The sequence below is a fragment of the Episyrphus balteatus genome, chromosome 1, assembly GCF_945859705.1.
Source record: "Episyrphus balteatus chromosome 1, idEpiBalt1.1, whole genome shotgun sequence".
NCBI classification, from domain to species: Eukaryota; Metazoa; Arthropoda; class Insecta; order Diptera; family Syrphidae; genus Episyrphus; species Episyrphus balteatus.
This window is the reverse complement of record NC_079134.1, coordinates 40,401,383-40,424,440: the sequence shown is the minus strand read 5'-3', so window position 1 is coordinate 40,424,440 and position 23,058 is coordinate 40,401,383. Positions and strand designations below refer to the sequence as shown.

At 28.0% G+C, this 23,058-nt stretch overlaps 1 protein-coding gene across 7 annotated transcripts in view; it reads right to left on the bottom strand.

The window, feature by feature from the left end:
• LOC129921295 (protein split ends) overlaps window positions 1-23,058 on the bottom strand; it is a 176,628-nt gene that overhangs the window by 55,840 nt on the left and 97,730 nt on the right. For 2 of the 7 annotated variants that reach the window (XM_056003054.1, XM_056003056.1), the window contains exon 4: window positions 9,260-9,318. The exons of the other annotated variants lie outside the window; for them this stretch is intronic. In XM_056003054.1, coding sequence (XP_055859029.1) covers window positions 9,260-9,264 — 5 coding nt within the window. In that variant the 5' untranslated portion in view covers window positions 9,265-9,318. The remainder of the gene's footprint in view (window positions 1-9,259; window positions 9,319-23,058) is intronic. 7 annotated transcript variants of the gene reach the window in all.

The following is a 23,058-nucleotide window of genomic DNA, read 5'->3' as shown; positions in this document are numbered from 1 at the left end:
CCCTAATCATTTAAACCATCAAAGTCTAGCCGTGTTCATAAAACACAGTGAGCAACACAGTGAGCACACAAAAATTCAATGCAACCCGGAGAAAATGCTTTTTAGCGAGCGACATAATAAGCGGTTTCGCCAAAGCGCGCACGTCATGTACTCGTTTATATTGCAATTTGGCAACAATTACCAAAACGAAACGATCGAAATAGAAATAACTTGTCGTTCATGTTTTGTTGTTGTTGTTCCTTTTTTGATATATTTTTGCTTCAATTTTATTTCTTTCTTTCTTTGATTTCAAGGTAGAAAGGGAAGAAAAATATATATTTTTTTTGGCAAAGTACAATAATTTATAGTAATGCACAAAAGCAGCAAACACGAACTGAATGCTTTTTTTTGTGTAGAGAGAAGACGAGTGGGAGAAGGTAAGGTTGTGTGCATCAAACAATTTGTTAAATTATAGTAACAATGTTTGATATAGATTATCTAATTTGGTCAAAAGGTACATACAAAAAATAAATATCACTAGAAAGTGACAAATTAAATGAATTTTGGTGGGGATAATGAAGAAATATGATAAATTGAAAAACATGACAGTTCACTGATGCAGTCAGCTTGACAGAAGATAATATGGGCAATTTATAATTTCACCACGTAAGTTGCATTTGTCAAAAAAAAAAAAAAAAACAACTGTCGTTTTACGGTTATTAAGTTTTGTTTTGATTGCATACAATGAAGATTCATTTGACATTTTGTAATCGTTTAAGAGAAACAGAGTTTATTTCAATTTTAAATTTTATAAATTGCAAATCGAAAAAACATGTTAGCATTTTATTTCAGCTGTCAAATGGACAAATTTGTAGTTTAAAGAAAAAACTGTTGTCATTTGTTTGTGTATACGCAATGTAAATGACAGAGGTTTGGAGCAGTGATCTAATAAGTTTTAGTACTTTCATATTTCGTCAAAACCGTCACTATTTTAGAACTGTCAAAATTTGTGAATAAAGTAGAACTCGTAATATTTTTGACATTTGCAGCCAACTTCATTTCAGCGAATCGCTATTTATAGTTTTGAACTGTCAAATTAACTAGAGATGTTATGCATTGATTCGTTACTTATAACAAAAGTCTCTAAATTGACATTTAATCAATGGTTTTGACATTTGAAACCAACAAAACGATGACGCTGCTGATTAAATGGAAATTAATTTATGGTTAATATTCTAATACAAAGAAAACCAAAAAAAAAATGTACTAAAAACTCTGTCACTTCAAAACTGACCAAGGCTCTCCTTAACTGAGGTCATCACCATCATCATCATCATCTATCTATTCATTCAGTCATAACATTTAAATTGTTGAATTTATTATTCGGCATGTATATACTTTTTTGTTGTTGTTGTTGTTGACTAACTCTATATTCAAACTGATGGTGATGATAATAATGGTACCAGCACTAATAGCCATTAGTTGACATACCTATTATACCCCAGGACAAAGTTCACATTTAACCGACACGACGACGAACGACGAAGTCTAATGAATAATTACAATAATTTTAATTATACATTTTTTTTCCTACTACCGCTGCGGGTGTGTCTTATTATAATAGTTCCTCATTGAAAACGATCGTTTATATGTAACTAAACTCGTCGAATTGAATAACGAGTTGGTATAGCGGTTCACTTGTTTTATGTCTATACATTTACACATATAGACGACATCTATTGGTAGGTTTTTGTACTAGTATTATAATTTTGACACAATAAACCGGTAAAGCAACACAAATTTTATGGTTGAAATGGTTGATGGTGCAATTATATTACCATTGTTATTATAGCAGTTTGGAAAATCTTTTGAAAGTGTCATTACTTATGGAAAATAATAATAACAATAATTTTTGCACATTTGATTAGAAACATTTTCAAATGAATTTTACTGGCAAAACACATTTTATCCTAAGTATTGTTTTATACAATAAATGATGGTGATGATGATGATGCTGCTTTTCAAAGTGAGATGAGGGAGTGAAAACCGTTCGTTGTTGTGCGGTTGTCAACAAAACCACTTTATTGTCAGGTCTAAAGCTCACACCAACAAATATACCGAAAACCATTTGTATGAAATGTATATAATGCGTTCTAAACAATTATAATGATAATTATAATTGTTACAATATATGTGTTATAAAGACATATACACACAGCAGCAACAACGACGGCAAGCAGAAGCAGCTTCTGGTAATCTCTCATGCAAATCAATTTAATTTCCTGTTACACATGAATGCATGACGTTCATTCGTTGTGTCGTCGTGTTGCATTAAATTTTAGTGTGAATTTATTGAGTGTGTGATATGTTATCTCTCTTTAAAACAAAGTAAAAATTTTATAATTTAAGAAATTTAATAATTTGTTGTAATGCAACAAAGTGTTATAATGCTTTTAATGTACTAGATTACCGACTCCTTGACATTTAGAAAATGTCAAAATTGAAGTTTCAAAGATTTTAAACAATTGGTTTATGTTTGGGTTAAGAGAAAGTTTATAGTCCAAAAGGGGCTTATCTGTCAAAATCAAAAGTGACAACTACAATTTTAATGAAAGTGACAGGTTTAAATTTGCAAGACTTAACGATTCTTTTTTCAATTTTATTAATTTTTTTTACTAAAAGTTGCCGAATTTGCTTCCAAAGAAATAACAAAATGTCAGATTCATCAAAGTGAAGATTTTGATGTTTGTTCTGTTTGTACATTTGCTTAATTTTTACACACAAAACTGGCATAATCTATTATACAAAAATGACAGATATACAGTTCCAAAAACAGTAAAAGAAGATTAAAAAAAATGAAATTGTTGATTTGTTTCAGTACAAATATAATGTACACAGTTTCTGTATTTGCTTCTCAAAGAGATATTCAAATGTCAGATTCATCGAAGTAGAGATTTTGACGTTTGTGAATATTTATTAAGAAGCCATGCATACCATCAGACCAAAATTGCTTACAGTTGTTGTGTTTTTTGTTTGTTTACTTAATTTTTGCAAACAAAAATGAGATAATCTGTTATACACTGTTATAATTTGTTATAAATTCGTTTGAAAAAATTGTGTAATTAATATTACTGTACAATTTTTCGTCAAATTGAAGATTGAAATCATTTTCAATATACAAAGGCAGTTTAAATAATTTGTGTTGCACAAAAGTAACATTATGACATCTATATTCTTAAATATTTATAAGGTTTTGCAATCAATAATATTAAATCGACAGCTGTCATTGATTCCGTAACTGAATAATTTAATATAAGAACTTTTTCAACCTACTAACCAATTTTATATAAAATCAATAACTATAATTGCAACGCTTTGCAGCAACTGGATTTCGATTTACGATATAAGAAAATTTTACCTTATTCTAGTACTTTTTTTTCAGTACTTACGTCATAATGTCAATTCTAATGGATTAAAATTCAATGAAAAATTAAGGAAGTCCTTTTCCAAAGAGATTTGAATAATGAAAGCTACTGTGAATTGGAATTATTTATCAAGGCACACTGGGAAATTAGTGTGATAATACCTAATGTGCTGAGAATTTTGAATACAATTGACAGCAGTGAGGGAAGTTTTAGCGAGAAAATAACAAATACTTGTTACCATACCAAAGGTGTAGTTTTGAGAATATGGAACGTGTAATTTTTGAAAGAATCACAGAATCCATAAGTTATTATTATTTTATTTTTGAATAAAACGGTAACGATCTATTACTTTTATGTAAACCAAAATGTAATTAAATTTGAAAAACTAAGGCATATCTATCAGAGGATTTTTTGCACTTGCAAAATTTAAGTCATCCTCATCATAAACGACAGTTTAATCGTTTTTATTTGATTTAAAATAAAATAATAAAATCGCAAAAAAAAAAATTAAAATGCACACAACCATAAATAATGGTGTTAAAACTGAGATTTTATTTTATCAATTTAAAAAATTGCACTTATTTCATTATTTTGTCTTTACATTTTCATGAGCACTTTAAATTATAAAACAAAACAGAAACTCTCTCGAGTGCCCTTATTTCTTATTTTCGAAACTGAGTTACATAAACTCTTAAAACAATGACACAAAGTATAAAGAAACATCCACTGGACGAACGAGTCCTCAGAGACAACATGACATTAATTAATAAAATTTCACATTGAAGAAACCATAAACCCATCATCATTATCCACAATTTTTTCCATTAAATATATATATATATATTATATATAATATAAGAGTGTATAAAAAAAAATATGGGATGGACAACTGACGTCAACTTAAAAACAAACAAAAAAAAATTACAACTCAGGAAAAAAAAAACTTAAAAGATATCTATACATTTTACAGCATTATACAACACTCTCTCATACCACATTTATGGCGTAAACAGAATTTATTCTTGCATTTAATTGACATATTTCATACAAAAAAAAAAAACGGAAAAAAAATAAATAAAAAGGACGATTAAGGGATTCCAAAAAGGAAGAGGACCAAAAGTAAAAGGGATCTGTAAATAAATAAAAGTTTCGCAGTGTGTATTTTTTACTTCATTATTTGGAGAGAAAGCAATGAAATTTAGCTCATCATCATCGTCATCATCAATGTCATTTTGTTGGATTTTTTTTCTTTTTTGCATCGGATTTTAAAACAGTATGAAGAAAATTTTCATAGAAATTTATTTTTATTTAATTTCTTGTATTTTTATATGTTAAAATTAGTGACTGCCTAGTATTTTTCAGAAAAGCTTTTGGTTTGGATAGCAAAATTACTTCCAAGCTCACCTATCATCATAAAGAATCTTTTAAAAGTTTCAAGTAATAAATTGCATTTAAAGAAATCTTAGAATTGTTTAATTGATTTAAACGATTTTAAAAGCACGCCAAAAGCTCAGTTAACATTTAAAAGTTTAAGGCTTGGGAGATCCAATTTCTTCTTATTTGTTTATTTAAAATGTAGCTTTTTAAAAGAAATTAGAAAGCTAATATGTGTTTTAAATATAGTAAAAAAGAGCTTTTCAAAAGCTCTTTTAAACACTTAGTTTTTGATATAAAAACATTTGCCAGTTGATGATATTGGATTGTTTTTTATTTGGCATTCTGTACCGCTAGTTGGAAGATCTTAAAGGATCAAATGAAAAAAGCTTTATTGTGATTTAAAGCTTTTTTAAAATTTTATTAACCTTTTTTGTGTATTACTGTTGTCCTTTTATTTAGCATGTCGCAGTATTTAATGAATGATCTTTAAAGAAAAAGTCAATTTTTTTCACAGAGCTTTTGAAAAAAAAAATGTAATATATTTTCCTTTGATTTTTTTTTTTTTTTTTTCAAATAAATACTCAAAAAGTAGGAAAGGATAGTAAGAACTCGAGATGTGGTGTTTTCTATTTATCATCCTACAACACTTATTAGATCTTAAACAGAAAATTCAAATATAATAACAGAAAGTAGAGCTTTTTGTGAGCTTTTACAAAATATATTATGTCTTATAACATCCTACCAATGCATGACACAAAATTTAGAAGAAAAAAAAAAGAGGATCGAAATCAAATTGAACTGAACATCATAATTATAGTATGCAAAAGCTTTCCCAAAGTTTCGTAAGCTTTTCGTATAAAAGCTCTTACTAGTCGATGATTTTTATTGGATTTTTTATTTTTATTTTCTTTACCATCTACTTCAAAATTATAATTTTAGGTTTAAGTACAATTTTCCAAGAAACAAGAATGGAGCTTTTTAGGAGCTTTTTTTCCAGAAATATAACTAAAACTAGAAAGAATGTGAGAGTAAGTGTTCAAGAAATTAGAAGAATTTTATTCATTACAAGTCGAAAACTGGTTCAAAAAACAAAGTTTCAAACAGGTCTGTAGTAGATTTAACGAAAAGGTTTTGATACCAAAAACAAGAATTCTTCAAAATCAGCCAGTTAAGCATATACATATACGAATTTGTTCAATTGGGCGATCTTCCCTTAAACCTATTAAACTTCTTATTTTCTTTTCTATTTATCTTCCATTGAAACTGACCCAAAGAATTCACATTGTATGCAGGCAAACGATAAAAACTTTTAGCTAAAGAATTTTTGGAAGAAACAAAAAAAAAAATAAACTTTTGATGTATACTGCAGGAGGAAAATGGGAATGAAGACGGTTGAGAATTATTTTCGCAAAGACCATTAAAAAGGATTTCTCTACTTTGTCTTATCCGTTTTAATCTTTTTTATGGTGAAATTTGGCAACAATCTTTTTCTTCTTCTAACAACGCAGTATATTCCTAAAAAAAAGAAAAGAAGATTCAAAGAGCACTCAAACTTCACATCCTCCTTCTTCTGCGTCTTCTTGGTTCAAATTTTCAACATCATCCCTATGTGCCTCCCCCATCGCATCGCACAAAATGCTTTCTTTGGTCTCTCCTCTGCAGATAAGTGTGTAATACAATCTAAGCATTCAAAACAGTTAATCAGCAAGAATACCCTCAAAAACAAAGAACACACACAGAACAAAAAAAAAAAAAAAATAAAGAAAATGGATAAAACCAGAGACGGCAATTCTTTTTAGTAAAAACGTTTATTTTCTTTTTTATACAAACACACTCACACAGATACAATAAATATCTCTATGTATATGTATAAAAGTATTATAATAAACTCAATGGTTTTGGGTAAAGGAATATCTGCAATAAATTGCCGACTAGATAAGAATTGGCTATAGCACAGTACACAGCATGGAAGTGAAAATCTACATAATGTAGACTTTGTTGTATTGCGTCGCACACAAAACAGAAGCGCATACCGTACACGACACATAAGAGGCAGCAGCAGCAGCAACTATAAGTAGGTATTGATAAGAACATTGTTCAACTTTCATCATGTGCTATCTGTCATCGGTGGCGGTGGTGCCGCAATGGAACAAAGTCTACACACATATCTACACCAGAGTCATATACATTATAATCATATAAAAGAAATCATAACAAAAAAAAAAAAAAAAAATACACAAGAAACAAGAAACGACAACCCAAAAAATTCCGAGACAGTAACGCATGAAAAGTTTGAAGAACTTAACAAGAGAATGGGGTGATGGTTTTTGTGCGCCTGGTGTCACATTGGCGGCAGTGGTAGTGGTGAGTCTCCATTTTGCGGTCTTTGTCAAACGTCAGATATGGGGGTGTTCTATTCAGACATGACAAGACATAACTCCACACTCTGTGTGTAGAGGGAAACACTCAGAGAAATAAAAGAAGAAATCGACAAAAACTGTTATACAAGTGTTTTTAGAAATGTTTATGTCCAGAACTCTGTTAAATTTGCAAGTTCGAACTAGAAAATTTGTTTATGTGATCAGTTCAACTAAGTAAACTGCATTTTTAGGAACCACAGTTAAGTTGATTCCAATTTTACAAATCAATATCAATTCATCCATCCATCGCATCGCACTTGGAAACTATTATAAAGTCATCAAACAAACCTTCAATTATTAATTTGTTCCAGTTTCAGTACTACGGTAGCGACTTATACAAAAAAAACTTTGCACTTTTACAACCATCGGTAATACAGTTCGCTTTGGAAGCCCATCGCAAAAAGCACTACCAAGATTAAAAACAAAACAGATACATACAACAGTACGGACACATAAAAACATCGATCTGCGTACTATTTTACCACTGAGTAGATGATCTAGTACATTTACTAGTACCTAGATCTACTCTAGCTATTCTGCATCAGTAAGGAATGTTCCATGCAGTTTCGTAATACATGTACAATGTAAAAAATAAAAGCACTACCTTACCGACCCTTCACCCTCTAGTTCGATGAGCATTGTTACAGTCGAGTTAATGGCACAAAAGTGGCCGCCATTGGAAATAGTGTCATTTTCACAGTCCACACTCAAGTTAAGAGACGGTAAGGCAGTGTACATTTTCACATAGACAATGCCACTTAGGTATCCAATATAAGCCACTTAAATATTACGTACTGACATATTTCCGTTTTTCAAACTATAGTATCGACGTTGCTAGTAAGAGAAATATAGTGTCGATAATACAGTTTGTTGTTAAAGTCAATATCAAAAATTGTAGAATTTACTAAAGAGTTAAAATTTTGTTTAATATGAATTTCTTGAAGTTATTTTTCTCAGTGTATATACATAATACAACAAGGGAGCCATCAGCTATTCTGGGAACCATCATCATCATCATCTTGGGGGATTTAACAAGACTGACGGATGAAGGTGGAATAAGAAGAATATAAAAGAATTGCAATTTGAGATAAGACAAGACAAAATTCTATAGCATCACCCTCTATCGACCAGGAAAAAGTTTCATCTCATCATCATTGGTTTGGGGGATTACTCAACTTAAACTTAACAAAAAAAAAAAAAAATTATAATAAAAACTACGAACAACTTAAGAATTGTTAGAATAAAAACTTTAATTTGAAGTCAAGAAAAGGTTAAAAATACAAGACTATTTTTGGTTTTAGTATAATTTTAACAAAAAAAAATGAAAAAAAAAAAAACATTTGTCTCCAAAAGTTGTGTAGAAATTTTTAATTTATTTTTGTTTTTGTGTTTTTTTTTATAACAAAATGTCATATTTTATTTTTACAGAAAAAACCATTAAATAAAATAACAATAATTTTTTGTTTTGTTCCAAAATATATATAAAAACTAAATAAATAAACAACACTTTGTTCCTTTTCTTTTTTTTTTTATTTTTCTTTGAGTTAAATTTCAAAAAAGAAAAAAATCAAAAGAATAGAAAAATTAGAATAAAAAAAAAAATAATCTGAAAAATAAAAACAACTCGAAATATTAGTCATGTGTGTAATAATAAGATAAGATAAAAAAATTAAATAAAAAAAAATAGAGAGTTTAATAAAAAGTAATATCCAAATATTTGTAGTAGAATTGGTCGTAAGTGGTTTGAAAAAAAAAAAAAAAAATATCTAACTTAAACAAATATTTTGCGATTTTTGTTTTTTTGTTCGATAAGAGGCTGATAACATCTTTTTTTTTAATTTTTTATTTCTAAACTGCAGTTGTAGTAGTTATCGCGGGGTGGTTAATAATAATAATTATAAGTAGTAATACTTGTGTTTTTTTTTTGAGATAGTCAGTATACTTATATATATAAAAAAAAATATTTATATGTATGGTAATGTTGCTTTTTTGAGGTTTAGTTCTATTTTTTGTTGTAATTTAGCAACTCACACAAATAAAAGTAATCATTCAACTTACATCATTATTTTTGGTTATGCACTATTACTACGCATTTGTAATCCAAAAAGCACACGTACCTGAAATAGAAAGAAAACAATACAAAATAGGAATTAGATTTTACAGAATTAGAGTTGCATTAAAAAAATAATAGAATATAAATGGAAAGCTTAAGGAAAAGTTTGCATGAATTTGAACACGTCTTAAAAACAATTTGGGTAAATCATTTAAGTTCATAAAACGTCAAACAGTTTAGACCCACTGTCAAAAATTTGTTAGGGCCAGTTGCAAAGTATACAACTTCGTTGACAGAGAAAAAGAAGTGTCACTCACTCTTTACTTATGAGTAGATGATCTAGTACATTTACTTCTAGAACAACTCTACTCATGCACTTCTGATCGCGTATATGAAAAAACACGGCATATTTTCACCATTTAAGTTTCACCGCGCTTGGCTGTCAAAATGAATCTAAAAGGAGCCTTTGCATGTAATTTGTAATAGATTATTTGACAGATTAGCCGTGTTCATATTTGGAGTTCTCATGTTATGGAAACTTTGTCAAATGTAAAGTGGATCTGAGCTTAATGTGCAAAGTTTAAACCAATTCAATTTTGAAACAATAAAACAACGACACACAAGATGTTTATTAAAATGAAAAAAAAAAAAAAAATTAATAAATCAAAGTATTTTTAGTAAAATGCCACATTTCTTATTAAAATCGATTAATTGATTTTTCGCAAAAATCGGTTCATTCTTAAAACACTATTTTTAAAGTATTTATTTATCAATAGAAAAGTATTTTACTTAAAACATTTTTTTTTTACTTTTCTGCGTGAATCAATTAGTTTCTCAATATTAAATTTTAAGAAATCGACTACCTTGAACTCCCATTTAAATTTTTTTTCGTTTACTTGAAAAAAATGTCAAACCTAGAGCAGTAATATCTTTGATTTTCAATAAAATATGGTGTACCACATGACAGTCACCTAGGGCCACTTTTATTTAGATTATAAATTACCTGTCTTCTATTAAAAACAAAATTGTCGGTCTTATATCCTTTTCACAGCAAACTTAGGGTTGGTTACCCAAATTTTCCGTTTATTCTTTCTTTCGTTAAATCAAGCAGTTAGAGGTAAAAAGAAAATGGGATTTAAAGCTTGGTGTAATACAGATTTAAAATCACGCCTCAAAATGGAATATGTGTAAATTCTACAAGAAAAAAGTAAAGAAGAAGTGCGTCCTAATTTAAGCAAAGAATACAGAAGACCTTTGACGACTCCCCAAATATATTGAAAGTTACCTTTAAAACATCAAGCTTTAAGTTTGAAGTTACAAAATTCTTCATACATTCCATGTCAAAACTACACGTAAGATGTACTGGCAAAAGCTGTTTAGAAATTTTAAAATTCCGAAAACCTATCGAAAAACTAAGGATTCACAGAAATATCCTAGTGAATAAAAAAAAAATATTCTTAGAAAGATTTTTAGGGACAAACCCTTTTCTAAAGAAAACCAAATTTAAAACGGAAATTATTAGAACCTGATCGTTTTTTGAGTTGTTAATACTTTGTGATTTCATACTTTTGGAACAAAATAAAAAAATCTGGCATAAATAGTCTCCACTTAAGGTATTTTAAAAACAAACAACAAAGTTAACATAGATTGAAAACTACTCTTTCAGGATTAAAAAACATCAACATGTACCTTTTTTCAATGTGCCTTTATGAATAAACTGTAACCATAAAAATACATATTAGAAACATAATTCTTGAATATAAAATAAGGGTATTGGTTTATGTTTAAAAGAATAAACCGAAAAGTTTCACCTCAGTGTGAAGAGTCTTTCCAAAATTCACATATTTTTCCAATTCACTCCAAAATCTTTTCTTATATCCTTATTTCTCTATAAATTACGTATGCCATCTGTATAATATCGATATCAACTAAATATATACATATATAAAAAAAATCTTATTCTATATTTCGTTGAAAATATTTCAGCTTTTATATTCGTTCCTTGTCGAAAAGGGTTAAATTCCTTAAACGTTATAATCCTGAAAGGAATTTTTCAATTGTAAAATATTTTTTTTTTTTTTTTTTGAATGCCAAAAAATATGTACATTCAGTATGTGCATTCAACCATGATTTATTAATGAAATTGGGTAGGTACATACTTTTTTTTTGCTTCTTGGATTTTGTATAAAATTGTTTGGATAGGTAGCTATTGTGAATTGTGAAGAACGCATGAATCAGTCTAATTTTTTATTTCTTTTGTACAAAAAATAAAAATAAAAAGTGGAATGTTATTTACGAAATAATTTCTTTAACGCGTAACATACAATTGAGGATCTGAAATAACTCTAGTTTTCATTAGAAAAGATTCACAACCAAACAAAAACTAACAAACTTGTCAATAAATACTTTACCAAACTTGAACATTAAAAATTTTTCAAAGGTTACAACTATCAATATTAAAATAATAAATTTGAGAGAACATTAATACCATAAAAAGAAAAAAAGTCGTTGTCTATATTCCACATACGCCCCAGTGACCCAGCACTTAAAAATTTGAATTTCTCTTTGAAGGAATATCTTTGTATTTGATTTTGATAATTTTTATTTATTTAAAAGCGAAGCAACTAATTTTAAATATTATGTCTAAAATAAAAAATAAATCTAATATTTCTTATTTAACCTTTAGACTTACAAAAAAATGTGTGTTTAAATTTACGAGTACTAAAATATAACTAAAGAATTCGAATATAACTTTATTTTAAAGTTATATATTTTTATATCACATAATTAAGACTTTAAAACAACATCATGTGAGTATTTCCGATTCACACAATGTCATAAAGATTTATTTGTACACTTGATAGCACATTTATGTGGATATAGCTAAGATATTTTTAAGAGAAGAATAAAACAACGCAAAAAAAAATGTGTCAATTGTGAATCATTTTAAACAAACGTAGACTAATATTATTTAAAAAAAAAAATATATTGTGGGTGGATTATTGTGCAGAAAATTATTTGGTAAAAATTTAATGAATCATAACAGAAACAAGATACAACATATTCTAGTTCAGGTGATTAATCAATCTGAAAAGTCAACGTTCTTTTAAGTAGGTGATTATTTTCTAGGTTGTCCTTGATTTTTAAAAAACTAAGTTGTTCATAGTTTTTATCATTAAAAATATCAAAACTATATTTTGTGCCTTGAGTGTCCTTGATCGGATGTCTACAATGAGCAACACAATTTTGATGTCTAGAAACATTGATTTTTAATGATTTGACATTTCAGTACAAAGTTTCAATAACACATACCTAATAATTTTTATTTGCAAAAACCTCTCACAATGAAAATAAAAAAATATTGAATAATGAATGCTCTTTACCTAAGATTTAATGTTCCCCAAAATCCCCCTTTTTTTTCTAAAATATAAAATATGAAGCTCTAGCCAATCTTTATTGTTCGATGAAAACATATTCTAATTAGTTATTTTTTGAACACACATTAACAACAGCACAACGTAAAACACAAGGAATCTACTACATTTTTCATTTATTAATTTTAGGGATTCGGATAAAAGATTACTCTTCGACCACCATGTTGACTTGACTCGGTGGTTAAATCAAAAGAAGGCATACGAAATTGCATAAAACCACTATTTCTCACATAAAAACGTGATTTAGTATGTTTTTTTTTTTAAGATTCTCACATGAAGACGAGATCTACTACATTTTTTCTTAAGATTGTCACAATGGTTACCTACGTGATCTTGAACGTTTTTGCAAATGTTACTATGAATTAGATAAAATGCCTCGATTGATCATAAACGTTTGAATAGTCAAAATACCGTTTTGTTATTATCATTATCAATCTAAAAATGTTACAAATGTGACGTATATATTTGCGTTTTCCAAAAGTATTAAAGCTTGTGAGTATAAATAAAAATAAACGATTCCGTTGTAAAGACAGACGATAATTTTTATTCTTGTTGAGCTACAAATTAAGAAATATTCTAGTACGTTTTTTTTTTTTTAAAGGGAATATGCTTCATTAGCTACGTTTCATTGGATGTGGTTGACTACTCACGAGAAAAAGATCTAGTACAATCAACTACACATTCTTTTATAATCCAGCAGAAGATCATGTAAACATTTTAGTAGGAGGTAATAGACTACTCATGAGCAGATTAAAGCGATAATCTAGTACTGCCAAACGGACTCGCATCGCAGAAGAGCATGCGTAGATGAAAGTATTAGATCAAATGATCGTTTTCTCATGATTAATTTGTCACCTATTTAAGTCTAGTACAATTCAAACTGGAATATTTTCAATTCCATTCCTCATGCAAACTTATCTTATTAAATTCACATAAAATGTCAATTTTTTCCACAAATCAACCTTCAAAACCATCTTTATTCACTAATTAAAAAAACTAATCATTTGTTTCAAGTTATAAATGTGATAAACAAACAATTATTATATCATCCTTCAATTTATAACCCTTATTACTGTACAAATAAACCTACACAGAAAAAAAGAAAAAAAAAAAAAAACTTTGACAAAAGCCGGTTTATTAAACTAGGAATTCTTAATGGCAACAACAAATAATTTATAATGAAACCTTCCTCTTCGTAAATCATGAATCACTGCTGGTCATAACAACTTAAAAAAAAGAAGAAGAAAAAAAAAACAGCACAAGGAAAACAAATTGCTCTTATGTCACAATGTAATTATTGTGTTTCCAGCTAATAAAATCCATGTGCTGTCAACTTAAGCATCAGGGAATGTCATTAATTTTTCTTTTCTTTTTTTTTAAGAGATAGTAGGTACCTTTTACACTCATACTGTCAAACTTATACTATATGCAAGTACAAGGTTCTTTTTTGAAAAACAATATTTAATCTACTACAAATTCGTGCATAGTGGTGAAATATTATTTTGGTTGTTTCTATTTAAACTATATTTATTTTTTTTTTGTTTTAAAGGTTGAATGAATATAGCAAAGGCGGTGCGCGCATGGTGATCAGTAAACATTGAATTATACCAGAAGCACACGTTTTTTTGACAAGCACAAACCATATCGCCGCTGCCATCGCTGTGTATTTGTTGTTTAAACTGATATAATCTACTCGGAAATATGTACATATGTATGTGAATATGTATATTTGACGTTTATCGTTTGTAAATATTGTTAGCCTTGAAATTATTCAAAATAAGCGGGCGGAATTTTGTACAAGTATAAATATATGTATGTACCTACGTGTACCTATTATACATTGATAGACGATATGACGCGTTCAATGTTTCTTTCTCTTTCGATTTTGATTTCCTAATCGTGTTTGGTAGTTTAGTTCTTATTTTTGTTATTGTTTCTCAATAAATTGATTTCAGGTTATGGATTATTATACATGTGTGTCCCTATTTGTATAAATGCTAATTATATTTACATGGAAATATTTATTTGAACATAAAAAATTCGTCCAATAAAGGTACGGTCAAATTAACCGCGTTCATTTGTAGGTGGTAATTTAGTCATGAGTAAATGATTAATAGATCTAGTACTACAATTGTGTCCCCTAGAATCAAAAACAATCTATTCCACTTTTTGTGAAAAATGAGTTAGAAACGCAGTTTATCTCAATTTTTCAACCTCTTTCTTTGAATGTGGTTAAGGACTTTCAAAGCCAACTTGTTCCAGAGTTATACTTTATAGAAATATTACAGTTTGAATCAAAACGAATGTATTCCACATTCTTCACATTCTTTGAGAATCAAAACAACACTATTCCTGATATAAACCAAAATAATTCTTTTGCTAAGTTTCAAAACAAAACTATTCCTCTGCATGACTTTCAAAACACTTCTATTCATTAATTATTAAATATTTTGGGAACGCGTTGGGTGACAAAATAAAGCACAGTCAGTTTAAAATCAAAAGTACATCTTTAATTCGATTCAGAAGTTGTTTTTTAATAAAGCGGGAAAAAGTGCTTAGGAACGTTTTTTTTTAAATAACTCAATAAAAGAAAAAGTGGAATAGATTGTTTTTGATTCTAGGGGACACAATTATTAACACAAGATCTTATCGACGAGTAGATGGGAATATGTAATTGACAGTACTAGATTTCTACTCATGAGTAGACTAACACCTCCAAGGGGATGCAGCCGTTATTGTTAATAAATGAATGAAAAAAAAAGCAAGAACATCTATTCTGCCCATAATCTCGTAAAGGCCCTAACTACACTTTTCTTAGTTCTGAGTTAAAGAGGGAAATAGTAAATGTAATATCGCAAATTTCATATAAAAATGAAAAAAATCAAAAGTTCATTTTCAATTTTCTGACGTATTTGAAGACCTAGGCTAAAAAAATAAATAAGGATAAATCAGAGACAATGCCCTAACTCCAAATATGCAAAAAAATCAAAATCGAAAATTTTGTAGATAGGGCCTTTACGAAATTATGGGCAGTATTACTAGATGTTCATTTTGTTTTTTTTTTTTTTTTTTTCAATAAAACTTCAAAATTTATAACAGTGTCTTGAAATTTGATCTCATTTACAGAATATTTACAATCGGTGAAATGACACTTTCTAGTACACTGCCTTACCGTTCTTTAAACTATGTTTCGACTGTTAAACTGTGTCAGACTTTTAAAAGCTCCGTTTCTTTTGATGTGGTAGACTACTTGTGAGTTTAATCTAGTACTATCAAATCCTATGTACTGAAGATCATGTGTCCATTTTACTACTACATCTACAATTTATTTACACCTGTGAAGGAACACGGCTAATAATAGCTGCGTTCATTTTACTCAATAGTAAAAATCTAGTACTATCAACTACACATTTCTAACTACTAGATCAGAAGGTCATGCGTAGATTCTAGAACTAAATCCACAGCAGCAAATAAATCTTTGCGGTATAGGAAAGAGGGAGACTGACTTTTTAAATGCAGTTACTTTGCATTATTGCTTCTTTTATAAGAACCTGCAAAGTACCAGTTAAGTTAGAGTTTGAAGCGACTGCATTTAGGAATTTAGTTTAAATTTTACGGTCAAATCTGACCAATTTTCATAATTCATAATGTTCGATGCCTCCTCATAAGCTGAAGCCAATCGAGAAATAAATGGTGCGACAAAAAAAGAGTACGAAAGGGAATAATCATTACCATGTTGGCCAGCTATGAAAATTTAAATGAAACTCCATGTGTAAAAATTGACACTGCATTATCGACTTCATGTAAAAGAATGGACACTGCTTTATCGTTTAAGAATGGGAAATGCCTTATCGTCTCTCCAATTAAGTGTTGATTGTGACTCTAGCCCTAAGGTAGCCGCAGACAAAGCTTCAGTGGTTTAAGTTATACTTTACATCAGACAGCTATCCAAAAATGATACTGATTTACAAAGCAGTTAAGAGTGATAAAAAAGGAAAATTGCATCCATACAAAAAATCTAGTATAAAAAATGGCATCGCAAACAATCTAGTGGACTTGATTAAAAAGAGTCTTCAAAGTTCTCAAAAAATCGGTGAAAGACGACTACCATGTTATAGGAATAGAAGTTCGAAACACAACTCAGTACAACTCATATCAGCAACTTTAAGTCTTTCTCTCTATCCCTCTCTCTCTTTTTCTCTCTCTCTCTCTTTCTCTCTCTCTCTCTCTCTCTCTCTCTCTCTTTTTCTCTCTCTCTCTCTCCCTCTCTCTGAAATTCCATTTCAATATCAGCAATTAAAACAGAAAATCAAACCAATTTAACTATTTCACTAATAAAAAATCAAAACTTTTGTTAGTCTTAAACATTGTGTACATTCTACATACAATCACCTGCTGAAACCATACAAAAAAATAATACTGATAGAAATGACGTTAGAGAAATTCATCATCAGTACGTCCAGGTCCTAGTCTCTATAATAAATAAAATGTATAGGTACATTTTATACAAATAATAACAGTGCACTCAAACTAAGGTATAATAAAATTCAAACTCAACGAACCATTTGATTTGAAAATCTAAATTGAGTTCCATTTAGTTAAAATCTAATTTAGTGACAAGCAAAAATATATATGTATTTGTATAGTCTAGTAAAACTGTGCTTCTAATCAACCTGACCTCGGTTAGAGAAATGTTCTATTGTTGATTTTTTAGATTTTTTTTTTTTTATTTTTGATTTTATTTATCCCAAACACTGATTGGAAATGTGTTCAATGCAAAAAACCCCAGAGTCCGGGTATTATTTTTTGAATTTAATAAAATGAATTTTATAGCTATGTGTACCTACATAAATGGAGAGATAGATTGCCCACTGCGGCAGACATGTGGCTACAATCAGTAGCAAAAAAAAAAGAGAGAATCGTGTTGTGCGTTATACAAATTCCAACAATGTTGATATAGCACAAGTACCGCTATGGGGGTTGATCAAATTCAAAGAAGACTAAAGAGTTCTTAGAAAATTGAATACGGTTGAATTTTATTAACTGAAATGGAAATTTGCTAAAATTTTGAAGCTCAGTTGGAGTATTTTGCTTTACCTAATGAATTTTGGGTAGCAACAAAAAAAAAATTTACTTTAAATTCGAGATTTTTGATTTTTGTTTAAATCATTTATTTAACAACATGAGCATGAATATTCTATCATATCTTCTAGACTACTTATCAGAATTTTACAAATAATGTATCATTAGAACAGTCTTTCTTGTTCGCGTGTAATAGGTTTTTTAAAGTTTTAAATGAGATAATCTTTAAAGGCGAAAATCATGAACTCTCCAGGTTTTAGTTTTTGAGCTCTAAGTAGGTACATTAAAATTCATGTTTTAAGTTCATGAATGTTGCCATATTACAAAGTTTTACATGGCATTTAACCAGCGGCCAAGGAAATCCCTTTTAAAGATTTTTTATTTGTTAAGTTGTGGTAAAGTAGTTTAGAAGTTTTAATGAAATATACATCCCCGCATTCATATAAACTCGGGGCCTGTTTCAGGACTTACTGCATAAACATCTGCATCAACAACATCAGCGACCTCAAAAATCAATAGATGAATGTCGCACAATGGGGAAAAATGGCACTTGAAATTTGGAACAAATCCTACTTATACAAATGTTAGTTCATAGGCAAAATGTCGAATGGCCACGCCCATTTTTAGGGTTACCACCCATACATTTTTTTAAGATTTTCGAAATTTTTCGGAAAATCCTCAATCAGTTTAATTTAAGCTTTGAATGCCTTTTATAAAATAGTAATACAATTGCAATTATAAAAAAAAAATTAAATAAAAAATAGGGTCGCTAATTTTGAAATTTTGTGTTTTTTTTTATTATTGTATTACTATTTTTTTGAAATAAATTTATTAAATTTTTTTTTTAATATTTTATTATACATAAATACGCATTTAATAAATGAACGAATTTAATAATTTAGATGTCTTTTTCACTTTCAATTTTTACTAAAAAAGGTGCATTTAGAGAAAATGCCGTCACTAACTAAAAATCAACAATTCACACAGGGTAGCTAAAAGTAGCAAGAAAACTTTTCATATTCTAAAACTAGACAAAACGCAGAACAAAATAAAACTTATTGGCGTTTTACGGCAAACACAATTAAATAACTAAGGCTTTCAGAAGAGAGCTGAAAAAAACATTATTTTCAGGTTAATTTTCATTTTTGACAACGAATTAAAATATTTTGATAAAATGCCAGCTTTTTTGAGCAAAAAATGAGAGATTGTTCCTTTCGGCGCAACAATACCTATCGATACGACCATTACTTTCGTCTAAATCCTTGAAGTAATGCATAATAACGCAGTAACGCATCAAAAAATCTTTAACTTGCAAATAAATCAGTTTCGAGTTTACATGTCACTTTGCGAAAATTCTTTAATAAATTATACAAATATGTAGTTCAAAAATGATCAGACCTTGACTTTTAAGACTAATCATTCATTTCTGTTTCATTAAAAACCTCGCCTTCAAATTTATTTGTCAACTTCTATACCAGGAAAAAAAAAAACACGCCATGTTCAATTTGATCGAGCTAAAATAATAATCTACCTAACTTGCATACAGACTCTTTAAAAAGGTTTTTTTTTTGCATAAAACATTAATTTATAAACCTCATTTATTTACATGAGAAGAATCAATTGAAACAAAAAAAAAAACACCTGCTGTCATATATCTAGTTGAAGCTCTTATACGATCAAAACTTAATCATTCAGTTCTTTTATAAATTTTCAAAAATAACCATCGTTTCGTATAAACTTTGGTATTTTTTTTTATTGATAAACCACTCACAAAAATGCTATCTCACTATTCATCTATTAAAAGCAAACCTCAAATTAAACCAAAAATAAAACAAAAAAACAACAAAAACAGCCAAATAACGACCCACTGAATACAATAAAAAAACAAAAAAAAAAAATCAATAGATATGTCGTTAAATAAAAAATAGGACGAACCCATAAGATATTCTGTGATCAATAAAAGCTATGTATATCTCCTATCCGTCACACAGCCATCAATCAAAAATCTTTTTATCTCGACAGACTATATCTAGGCACTTTAAGTCCATGCGCCATTTGAATGAATAAAATTTCCATTTTTCGTTTCAAAAAATCAGAAAAAAAAAATATAAAAAAATCAAAAAAAAAAAAAAAAATGTATAAATGCCAGCCAAACGAATAACAAAAAGATAAGGACAAACCATCCATTAAGATTAAAAACAAAACAACATTTCTCATTTTTATTAATATTTCAAGTTAAGAACACAAGTGCTTCAAGCTCTGCACTAGCACACATGTGGTTTTCCTTTTTAAAAATGGACTTGCGTCGCGTCAGTTGCGTGCGTCATTACAAAGCAAAAAAAAAAGTAACTAGATATAAAATAATGAAAAAAAAGAAAAGAAATTTATATAAACATAATAAAACTCAATTTCCTTAGATGAACTAAGCAAAAAAATTACATAACATCTATTCTAGCTGTAGTAGATTCACGTCGAACATCATTTTTATTTCTATGATATTACTTCACCTTTTCTATCTATCTATCTATTTAGTAAAAGATACATCCACGTCGGTTGTAGGGTATATATTATTTTACTCTTATTGTAAAAACCTCACGTTCAAAATACTAAAAAGAAAAAAAAAAAAAAACGCACCCTTAAAGTTAGATAAGGGTGTGTGTTTCTGTTTCTGCCTCGTATCATTTTTAATGACGACGTCGACGATATTCCAGTTCGAGGGTGGTTATGATGATATGTTTGCCTATAGAATTGACCTTGAACAATTTTTTTGTTCCCCCCTCCCCGTCTTTTACCCCTCTGTTCAAAAAATATGATGATGACTTGTTTCGTTTATTTTTTTTTTTTTTTTTTTGTATTATTTTGTTTCCCTTCAACGAACAACGGTTGTTTGGTTTGGTATGAATAAATATGAAAGTGTGTTTTTCAACCATTAAAACAGAGGGCGGATTTCAGACGTCATAGACAAATATATGAGTCGTAGGTACTTTTTTGTTTTTGTATTTGTTGTTGTTGTTGTGTTATTTTTTTTTTTAATGGGCCACATTTTTTTTGTTTAATATTTATTTCTGTACATTCTCTTATCAAGTGTACTTGTTTTTGCTGTTGTTGTTGTTTTTTTTTTTGTATGCCCAACAACACAGATACAAAGGTAATTTACTTTTTTGCTAGTAGTAAAAGGTATGAAATATTTATTTTACCTTAAGTAAAATACCATGTCATGCCATTAGTTGTGAAGAACACAAAAAAAAAAACATTTTTTGATATTTGAAGTATACAGTTGCTTTTGAAAAACAAAAATAAAATACACAACGGGGTACAAAAACTTACAATTAGAAGAGAAATAAATTTAATAATTATGTCAAAATTATGGGTTTTATGGAAATGTGAAAGATAATATCAGTTTTTGTCTGCTATTACAAAGAAAGGAATAGAAGAACTGACAGTCAAGATTTTATTTATGTATTTTGATCTTAAAACAAAGTAAAATTAATGCAACAGATAAAATGTTTGCGCTATAAGAATTTTTTTTCCGATTGTTTATTAGGAAATTAGTTGAAATGTGTTCAAAAATTTTCAAACGAAACAATTACATATAAATCCATTTCAAATTGGTTGTAAATAAGTTTCAAAGTAATTCAATCTGGTCAATATTGTATAAACAACCATTTCTGAGTTTTTATAGGTGGACAAATTTGGTTCATCAGAAAATAACTTTAAATTGATTGCAAGTTTCAAATCGATTGTAATCTAGCAAATAAGTAATTTTTCATCACAGCAAGGTCTTAATTTTTTAAGTCTGATCAGGAAATCAGCAGAAGTCTTTATTTATATCAACTGCACATTTCTTTCAAATTGATTGCAAATTCCAAAGCATATAATTTTCAAATATTTCTAAATTATTCTTTAAATATTCAAGTATCGAAGGATGTAAAACAGTTTAAAAAAAAAATTAAGTTACAAAATGATTGCAAACAAGTTCAAAAACAATGGCAGTCTAGAATATATTTTGCCTTGTCATTGATTTCTGAAAGTTGTTTTGCAGTTTTAAGACAAAAACGCAAGTAAGTTCGAAATTTTTTGCAAAACCTCATAGAAAACAATGCAGTTTAAAATCGATTGCAAAATAATGCGATTTCCAAGTATTGTAAATATTTATTTTTTTAAAACTTGGTGGAAGTTTTGGAAGTTTTCAGCTTATTGAAAAATAGGTTGAGATTATTGGAATTGGACGTTTTTACCTTTTTAATGTCAAGTTGTCCATTTGTAAAAATACCATACTTGAGGTAAAAATCAACTATGACAGAATTCGAAACAAAGTGGGTCTCATTGTTCCGCAATTATTTTTGTATAAATTAACAGTCTAACCCCATTTATCTAATATTAACGGTTCTAAGAAACTCCTTAGAGGGTTTTTTTGTATAAATATTTGTAGTGCCAAAAATAAAAGGTACTTGCAATATATATCGTCACTTGAAAAGCAAAATGACCTAAATATTTCACTTTGATTTACAATATTAAAATAACAAGTTTGAGAGGTCACATTGGAAGTCGTTTTTTATGTTACACATACACCCTAGTGACCCAGCATTGAAAAAACGTTTTCTCTCATGAAATCGATTTGTTTTTATTTCTAACTTTCTTCCAAACAAATGTAAAAAATTTCACATGATGTGATAAAATAAAATAAAACAAAATAAAATAAAATAAAATAAAATAAAAATAAAATAAAATAAAATAAAACAAAACAAAACAAAATAAAATAAAATAAAATAAAATAAAATAAAATAAAATAAAATAAAATAAAATAAAATAAAATAAAATAAAATAAAATAAAATAAAATAAAATAAAATAAAATAAAATAAAATAAAATAAAATAAAATAAAATAAAATAAAATAAAATAAAATAAAATAAAATAAAATAAAATAAAATAAAATAAAATAAAATAAAATAAAATAAAATAAAATAAAATAAAATAAAATAAAATAAAATAAAATAAAATAAAATAAAATAAAATAATATAATATAAAATAAAATAAAGTAAAATAAAATAAAATAAAATACAATAAAATAAAATAAAATAAAATAAAATAAAATAAAATAAAATAAAATAAAATAAAATAAAATAAAATAAAATAAAATAAAATAAAATAAAATAAAATAAAATAAAATAAAATAAAATAAAATAAAATAAAATAAAATAAAATAAAATAAAATAAAATAAAATAAAATAAAATAAAATAAAATAAAAGAAAAGAAAAGAAAATAAGATAAAATAAAATAAAATAA